The 9,396-nt window shown below is 34.9% G+C and overlaps 1 protein-coding gene across 1 annotated transcript; it reads left to right on the forward strand.

The window, feature by feature from the left end:
- The first annotated feature begins 321 nt into the window (after positions 1-321).
- On the forward strand, positions 322-8,885 carry LOC129368301 (ras-related protein Rab-5C-like). The gene is made up of 6 exons (XM_055043227.1): positions 322-434; positions 1,918-2,153; positions 3,337-3,488; positions 4,361-4,483; positions 4,575-4,668; positions 7,636-8,885. Exons 2-6 carry the CDS (start codon positions 1,988-1,990, stop codon positions 7,761-7,763), a joined length of 663 nt encoding a protein of 220 aa, XP_054899202.1. The 5' UTR covers positions 322-434; positions 1,918-1,987; the 3' UTR covers positions 7,764-8,885.
- Positions 8,886-9,396: the final 511 nt, after the last annotated feature.

Raw genomic sequence — 9,396 nt, forward strand, 5'->3', positions numbered from 1 at the left:
AACAAAACTAATGTTTTAACTCAGGAAGAGTTCAGAAATCAATATTTGATGGAGGTTTCCAATGGGGTTCAGTGCTGTGGTCTCTTATTTTATCATATTTTACGCAGCCCCTATGATATTTAGTAATTTTTTTTGGTTTGTAAATCAAAATGAGGCCTTAAAGTATTACTGTGGTTAACTTAAGGCCAAAAGTTAAAATACAATTCTTGAGACGCTGATTAGCTACAAGTAGGCCTATTTAAAACGCATTTTATTTTTTTAAAATTCTGTTTATTTTGTCTCCGTTTTAAAAGGTATCTGTGCGACGCGCTGTCTGATTGGCTCTGACCTTGTGTCACATGACTGAAGAATCCAGGAAGTGTTTTGCTCCCACAAAGCGGAAGCGAATAATTTAGTGGACCTGAAGCTGTTGTTGGACAAATTGTTTATCAGGGGTAAGACTGGCATAACTAAGTACTCGGTGCTTAGAATCGGCGTTGTCTTTCTTTCTTGGTGTGAGCTCTTCGTTTGGCTCTTTGTTTTTGCCGGAAGAAGTTTTAATTTAGCTCTGCATCTTGTCGAGCTTTAGCCTGGGAGCTAATTCTGTTGTTTCACTTCGCTCACACGCTAAAGTTTAACAAAACGTGTTGGGGACGTTTCACAGTCGATTTACTTGGAGTTTGCTTGTGGTTTTTGGATAAAATATAATATTTTGTTCATGAGAGTGCAGTAAAAGACTTTGAGATGAAAACTAGCTGTTTGGTCAGTCTCCTAAACTCTGATTGTTTAGGAGTTTAGCTGATACTGAGCGATGTTTTCTGGTCTATTTCGATAAAACTTGGCAGCTGAAGGCTTGGTATTGTCTGGTGTTCATTAACATTTAGTTTTACATAATATCAACAAATACATTGTGACCAAAGCACAGCAGAAACCACTAGTTACCTGATCTTTGCTTATGTATAATGAAATTTCTTTCTGCATTACAGTCACTGTATTTTTCGAATTATAGTTTTATTTTATTAATTGAGTGGAAATCATAAACTCTGTGGGAGTTTTTTTTTTTTTTTGGTATACGTTTATCCAACATTATTTGTACTCGACTTGAAAGTGAGATTTAAAATGTGTTTTGAAAAGATAAGCTGTTCTTCAACTGGACAAATCTAAACAAAACGAGAACAAAGAGAGAAAATGCTATTGGTATTTATTTCAATTTCACTTCCAGACAAATAAACACACCCTCATTACTTCCTTGTTTGACGTCACGAATGCATTACACAGGGACAAAAACATCATTGTTTATTTGCAATGTAAAAACCAATAGATTGTGATTTTATTTACACAAACATATGATCTAGTTCAGGCGTGTCAAGTTATAGATTGTCAGCAGTCAATTAAACTCAATGTTTTTCACCAATTTTTGAGAAAAATTTCCAGCAAAATCAGAAAAAAATGTGGGAATACGTTGATTTGTGTGTGAATTTTGAGGATTCGTGAAAAACTGGAAGAGCTTAATGATGTAATCTGGAGTCTAGAGGGCCATGTGAAGAGCTACGGCGGACCAGATCTGGCCCCTGGGCCTTGAGTCTGACACATTTTGTTTTGGCTACTTTGAAATGTAAATATTTACTTATTTAACATTAATTTTTTTCTAGTTTTGATTTTATTACAAAAGTTAAATCTATGTTTTAAGTTAGTTACATTTTAACTGGAACATACCGGTACCAGAAATATTTCCAGTCTGCCTAATTGGTCTTTCTTGAAACCAAACGTCAAATGTGTCAGCCTTCTTTCAGCCAGCTGATCAGTAATGAGCAGGTTGGGGAGCATTGTGCTACTCTATACTCCACACAATCAAAGTAATATCAATTAATATCGGTCTTTTAGGTTTCAATGCCTTAGGTATGATTATAAATCTAAAATTTTCCTATTTCTATCCAGAGTTTCCATCAGTGTACAAAGACTGCACTGGACGTTACACGTTGCTGATCTGCAGTTCCTCGGACTACCAATGGCTGGACACAGTGGTGGAGTAAATCGACCGAATGGTGCTACGGCAAACAAAATGTGCCAGTTTAAGCTGGTGCTGCTGGGGGAGTCGGCTGTGGGCAAATCCAGCTTAGTGCTGCGCTTCGTTAAAGGGCAGTTCCAGGAATACCAGGAGAGCACAATCGGAGGTAAAAAGAAACTGATAAAGAAATGGAGAGAGATGCAGTTTCAGGGTCTTCAAAGGAGAAAAACAAATTTTCAGTTTGATTTTATGTACCTAAATTAGAGGTGCCAAACTCATTTTTGTTTTGGGAACAATCAAAATCATGAATGCTCTTAAAGGGCCGGTTCTGCTGAATGTACTGATAGAATATATTCACAAACTGTTAAAATATCAGTAAATTCTTAAAATTAAATAATTTTATTGAACATCTTTTCAGTCTGTCCAAGATTTTGGGATTCTTTTTGTGTGTCTGTTTTTTTTTGCAATAAAAGTCAAAGTTGGAGTTATTTATAATATTTTTGACAGTAGATGTGACTTTTTATTACTCGCTGTATAGATCATGGACTATAATCTGACTTGTACTAATTAAGGTTGTTTAGTACAGGTAAGAAAGTTTTTGACAAATTTTGAGAAAAAAATATTTCCAAATATTAATAATAATGACCTGCATTTTAGTTACTGAGCCATAAAGTTATCATGGTCTTGACCAAATCTCTCCTGGATCATCATGCAGAGTTGTTCTTTAAGTAACTTTTTATTTGCATCCTTTATTTTTGTCCATATTGTAGCCAAAATTTGTTAGTGACGAGAGTTAACCACATGGAATTCATCCAGAGCCAGAACTAACAATTATTTCAGTAATCTATTGATTATTTTGATGATTACTCTGATGATTACTCTGTTAATCAGATTAAAAAATTCATTTGCATTTTATTTCCAAATGAAAAGATAAAAATGAACAAAAAATAATTGCATTTATAAATAATTATTTTGTTTGTTAAAGTGCAGTGACATAGCATTCCTTGAATGGAAGTATGCAGTTTCTTCTTCTTTCAGCAAATTACCAATTTTTGTGCCTGTTTTTTCTATTTTGCGACTAAATTACTTGACAACTATTTCTGTAATCGATTAATTGCTTGGATTCAGCAGAGGACATGTTCAAACTGCCCTTCAGACCAAAAAATCCTGGTACTTTGTGCAGAATGTCAGGCTGTTCTTGATGTTTTTCATGGTGAAATTTTCTTTGCACCAGCATTCCAATGCTTTTCAATCAATGCAACGCAATTTGATCCGATTGCCTAATTGTCTGATCTTCCCTCTGAACCTCAAGTATTAATCAGAACATATTGATGCTGTTTGCCCTTCAGCTGCATTCCTCACTCAGACGCTCTGTCTGGACGACACCACTGTGAAGTTTGAGATTTGGGACACAGCGGGTCAGGAGCGATACCACAGCCTCGCGCCAATGTACTACAGAGGCGCACAGGCAGCCGTCGTGGTTTTCGACATCACCAACATTGTGGGTATCAGTTGCAGGATCATAGAGTCGAAATACATAGAAATGCCTTTTTTTAGTGGTTGAATTTGTTGCAATCTAATTAAAAGAATATGTCAAGCTAGAAGACTGAAAGTTTTGCTTTGATTTTGCAAGACATTCTGAAACATAAATCCTTGTGGGATGACCGGAGTGAAGTTGCCCTTTCAACCTTCTTCAAATCAGACAAAATTGTTGTCAAATGTTTGTGCAGCTAAAATTTTTGTTTATGCTGCTATCATTTCAAATATATTAAGAAATGTTTCCAGAGTTTATGAAAGGTCCATGACCTCCCCACCTGCTTCAAATCAAACAAAATTGAGTCAAAAATGTGTGCTACGTTTGTGCAGCAAAATTTTTTGTTTTGGCACTATCACTTTGAAGATATTAAGAAATGTTTCCAGAGGTCATGAAAGGTTAACGAGCCGTCCCATCTTCTTCAAACCAGATGAAATTGGTGTCTATCAACTGGACTACATTTGTGCAGCAAATATTTTGTTTGTGCTGCTTTGGCTTTTAAGATATTAATTTTCTGAAAGAGTGTGGGGGTCTGCTTGACCTTTTGAACCTTCAAGTTTCAATAATATCTTCACAGCCAAACCAGCACAAACATAGTCGAATTGATTGACACCAATTTTGTGTTGACATTTCATGACCTCTGGAAACATTTCTCAATGTCTTTAAAATGATAGCAGCACAAACGTAGCACAAACATTTGACACCATTTTTGTCTGATTTGTGTTCTGGCTTTCCGATGTCTCCCAGTGTGATGAAAACATTTCCCTTCACTTAAAAACGTCTTGAAACTTAAATGCTGCAGTTCAGAATCGTGCTTATCCAGTACACTGGTTTACCAGGAGACATTTGAACGCGCGAAAAACTGGGTGAAGGAGCTTCAGAGGCAAGCCAGTCCCAACATCGTGATCGCTCTGGCAGGCAACAAGGCAGACATCGCTGACAAGAGAGCAGTGGAATATCAGGTGGGAAGATTTAAAAATATCGCTGAAATATTTTACACCCATGTTGTTTTCAAATCAATTAAACATAAACTTTGATCAATAATCTTTCCAGGAGGCGCAAACATACGCTGACAGCAAGAGTCTGCTCTTCATGGAAACTTCAGCCAAGACTTCAATGAACGTCAATGAAATGTTTATGGCCATCGGTAAGTAATGAGTCAGGTTTCACACCAACAGAGATTTTTGGCAGCAGCTGATTAACACAACAAAAACTTGATTGGATTGAGGTTGGTGAGAAGAAAAGAGGAGGTGGTAACTAAGAAGTCTAAACTTTTAAGACTGATTAAAATTTGTTTCCAGTCATATGTAGATTAAATTAGAAGAATATAGAAGAGCGTTTTTTCACTATCTGATGAGTAGTGATGGGTAAATGAGGCATCATGAAGCGTTTAGACCCACAGAAAAACTGTATTTATACTGTCACTGAATACTGACACCTGCTGGACGTTAAAAATCCCTACAGGCAACAGAGATAGACTGATCTGATGACCTGGTCTATACAATAACATTTAAGTCATTGTATTTTATTGTATATTATATATTGTGTCATATCTTCAGTTAAATTCAAAATATATTTGCTATTGTTAGATATAGTCAATAAATAATGGGAACATGTACCAAAAGGTAAAAATTTAAGTGAATGTGTTTGGAATGAGGATGCTTGTGGACTGAGTTCTTTTTTTCTCACAAATTTTCATGAAAAAAAAATACATTTTTCCAACATTTTGAAATTTGTTGGTTACGCTTTTTGACACAACTTCTGCTGCTGTAGAAAAAAATTAAGTAAACAATACATTTATATGAAATAATTTCTAAAAAGCAACTGAGTAATTTATAGAATGGTGGAGTTTATCCTCGGTGTTTCTGATGCCCTATGGTGCCTCAGCATTGAGGAGGTGGATTTATTTAAATAAAACTGTTCTGTCAAACATATGCAACACTTAACCTGCAGAACATAATATGAAAGTAAAGTAAGAGTCGATATCAGCTGAATTTGGATTCGGATATAAGAACTCAAAGAAACCAGATGGAACAACAACGAAGTGATAAATAACCACAATACCTTATTTTCTGATGTAAAATCAAACAGTCCCAAACTTCAAAACCTTTCGTTTGCCTTGAGGCTGCTCGTAAAAGATCAAAAATCATTTTGGCAATGCATCTCGTTGACATATATGTCACGTGACTTGCTGAAAGCAATAAGCGCACCGACACGGGTTTCGTCTATGCGCCAACGAATCGGTGTTGCCGGACCCGTCATTACTGATGAGAAAGATAAACTTCACTGTTTCGACCGACGTACTTTTTTTTCTAATGAATTTAAGATTCATTATTCTCTTCAGTCAGATTTTAATAAAAATACAACCCTCAAATAAAACATTTATCTGTTTTTTTTCCTAATAAAAATGCTTAACAAATTACAAAAACACATTTTCTAGCGGGAAAACTGGTTTGAATGAGGAATACAACAAGCATGTTTCTGTAACGGTATCAAAAATGGCTTCAAGTTTCATGTCATCACTTAAATCTCCTGTTACTATAATGTTACATTACTTGTATTCCCCTCCTTTGAGCTTTTTCACATTGTGCCGTTCTGTAACCACAAACCTAAATGAGTTTTAAGTAGCTAATTAAATGAAGAGAGACCATAATGGTTGGTTTTCAAATGTCATTATAATAGACAGCATAAAAGTATCCTGCAATGTGTAAAATGTAATAAAACCATATTCTAAATTTTAATAATATCACACCGCACATTTCAGTTCATCCTAAACTGATGTGAAAAAAGTTTTCAACAAGCTCTGAAATGACATAAACATGCTGAAATGTGGTTTTATCAGACAAAAGAAAGTAGTTTTCATCGAGATTAAGGAGTTCATGTTTTGATCACATGAAATCAGTAATAAAAAGTATAAACTGTTCAGGAGCAGGAGAAAGTTTAAGCGTTTTGTTCCTTGCACCACTTATCTGTTTGTCACGATCTGAAGTCGACTTCCTGTTTTTCTGTCCCCGAGCTCACACCTTTATTTACAGCAGTTTCATTATTACCTACTTTGAAATGTGCGTCCCCTAAATAACACCATTTCACACCTATGCTCGCATATGAACACATTTACATCTGCACACAAAGAGACACTCATAAATAGAAATGCATATGTGCGTCTCGGCTCAGAGTTCTTTTTGGTTTTTTATGAATCTGGCAGATTTAGATTCAAAATTATTTTCATTTATAAAGATTATAAAACTCTAAAACCTCCCTGCCAAATCAGGACCTCATAATCTCTGAAATGTTTAAATACTTACAGTCAGAAGTGTGTTTATAGAAAGTAAAATATTACATTAAACCTAACCTAATAATTTTGATCTTAACCTGTAAGTATATATAAATGCACCTCTGGAATAAATTTAGAATCCACCGCACTGAATCCCTGTGCAGTGCAGTGGTTTTTCCACCAAATGTTGACTTCTGAACTCTTCCTGAGTTAAAACAGTAGTATTATTGTTTCTAAATGAATGTGAGCTTGTTTTCTTTACATTATTTGAGGTCATTTCTCATTTTCTACAAATACATTTTTACTTGGAATTTCAGAGGCATGTTGTCAGCAGTTTATAGATTTAAAAAAACAATGTTCATTATACTCAAACATGTATCTATAAAAAGTAAAATCAGAGAAACTGATCATTTTAAGTGGTGTCTTAATTTTTTCCAGAGCTGTATATACAAATCCCCACATGTTTTGTTTTAGCACGTAGTTTAAATCCTTTTTTTATCCCAGTATCTTGTTAAAAATCACCTTGATAAAACACCCAGAGCAGAAATTAGAGCAAACTTGGATATCTAGAGAAACTACTCATGACCTGAGATCAACATTTAGCATTAAGATTTTTATTCTTTTCTTTTCTATTAGTTTATCTAGAAAAATCTCTATTAGTTTATAAATTCTGAAGTACTTTTTCTTTTTTATTTTGTTTGTATTTTTTTTTTATTCATGTAAAGCACTTTTTACCTTGCCTTGTTGCTAAAAATGTGTGCAATTTTGAAGAAAATAACGCTAAAAAAACACTTTGTTGCTGAAAATTTCATTTGTTTTTAAATTTCTGTATCTCTGTAGCAAGGCACCTTCCAACGAGCGAGCCTCAGGGTGGAGCTGGACCAGGCGGGAGGACAAGAACCGGGGTGGATCTACAAGAGCAGACCCCCGCAGGCCGCCGCTTCGGCGGCTGCTGCGGCGGCCAGTAGCGAGTACAAAACGACGCATTTGGAGAATGAGCTGTGAACTTCATTTTAAGGACAACTTGTAGCTAAAACGCAGGCAGGCAGGCAGGGGAAGGCAGAGCCTCTTGCTTCTCCTGTACTTAATCTGATATTACAGATGTGATTATCTGGATCCTCTTTGATTAAAAGAACTTTAACGAGAATCATAAGCTAGAGGGAACTCCCAGCATCCTCCTGTACTTCTTTACCGTCTTTTCACTATTTGTCTAAAAACTCGTTCATCTTCCGTCTGTTGATTCAGCCTGTTTGGTTTCTCACAGAGCGCCATCTTCAGGTTGTTGCTGTTCTGGGTGAGCATGTGTGTTTGTTCTGAGTGTGTGAGTCAGTGTGTGTGTGTCAGAGTTTATATATAAATATATGCACACATATGTGGTCGATGTCTGATGTTTCCTTCATTGCTGATCTTTATTTAGTCGACCAGTGCGCAATATTGTTAATGCTAAATTTGCAAGCAGCAGAGCAATGCAGCATTTTGTCTTATTACAATGAAATTGCATACCTGTTTGTTTACGCCTGGGATTTAACTCAGCTGTTACTAATGTGTATAGAGAGATTTCTGTGTGCTTCCACACATACTACAAAGATTACTAAGATTGTAACCTGTAAAGATTGTCGTTGCCTCCAATGTCTTCAAGGGAAAATGTCTGAAATGAATCAGATTTGTGAGCGGAACTTACTGACTTTTGCACAAATATTGTTGAAAAACACAGTGAGGTTCATCTACAGCCAACAGTGAAAAGTCCAGATAATCTGACAGGCATGCAATGCATGCATCTCCCATAACTCCATACCGATGTCTATATCTGTAAGGATACGACCGATTGGATTTCCATGCCCCGCTAGAAATGTTATTTCTGAGAAGAAAAGGACAGTTTTAGAAATGCTCACAATTTTTTTTTTTTGAGGAGTGATAATTTTGTGGTTCACTCATGAAAAAAAATTTAAAAAGCTTCTGAAATGTTGGAAAAATATATAGTTATTTTCATTTGTTGTGTTCTGGTGACTAACACTGAGATGTTAGTCATTTTTAAATAAAAAAATATGAAATAACTTGTAAATCCAAAAAATAAATAACATTCAAGACTTTGTTTTTGTTTTTTTAAATTTTGGGATTTAAATACATTTAGTTTTAACTTTTTGGATGAAAATGAAAACATTTGTTTAAAAAATTAGAATAGTTTTTAAATATTTCAATATTACAATTCAGTTAAACTCCTATAAGTTCAAAATTAATGACACAATTTCCATTCTAAAAACATTTGAGTGTAATCTAAGACAAGTAAATGTTATTTATTCACGCACTGCAAAAACACAAAATTTTGCCAAGTATTTTTGGTCTAGTTTCTAGTGCAAATATTTTATTATGCTAAAAATAAAACAAGCAAGATTTAGAGGCTTGTCTTAAGTAAATAGTTACTTAATTTTGATGAAAAACTAGTTCTACTGGTGGATAAATTAGCTTATGGGGGAAAATGTTTTGTTATAAGTTAAATAATCTGCTTTTGGAGCAAGAACTTTTTAATCAATATTAAGAAATTTATTTAAACCTCTATATCTTATTAAAAGTTACCTGTAAGTTAGTTTTGTTGAGATATTT

This window comes from Poeciliopsis prolifica, unplaced genomic scaffold, assembly GCF_027474105.1.
Source record: "Poeciliopsis prolifica strain line A6 unplaced genomic scaffold, Auburn_PproV2 SCAFFOLD018, whole genome shotgun sequence".
Classification (NCBI taxonomy): domain Eukaryota; kingdom Metazoa; phylum Chordata; class Actinopteri; order Cyprinodontiformes; family Poeciliidae; genus Poeciliopsis; species Poeciliopsis prolifica.

Coding starts and splice junctions, on each gene's coding strand:
- LOC129368301 (XM_055043227.1), top strand. CDS start 1,988: ATGGCTGGACACAGTGGTGGAGTAAATCGACCGAATGGTGCTACGGCA. Junction 3,489..4,360: donor TTTTCGACATCACCAACATT/GTGGGTATCAGT, acceptor CTGGTTTACCAG/GAGACATTTGAACGCGCGAA. Junction 4,669..7,635: donor TGAAATGTTTATGGCCATCG/GTAAGTAATGAG, acceptor GTATCTCTGTAG/CAAGGCACCTTCCAACGAGC.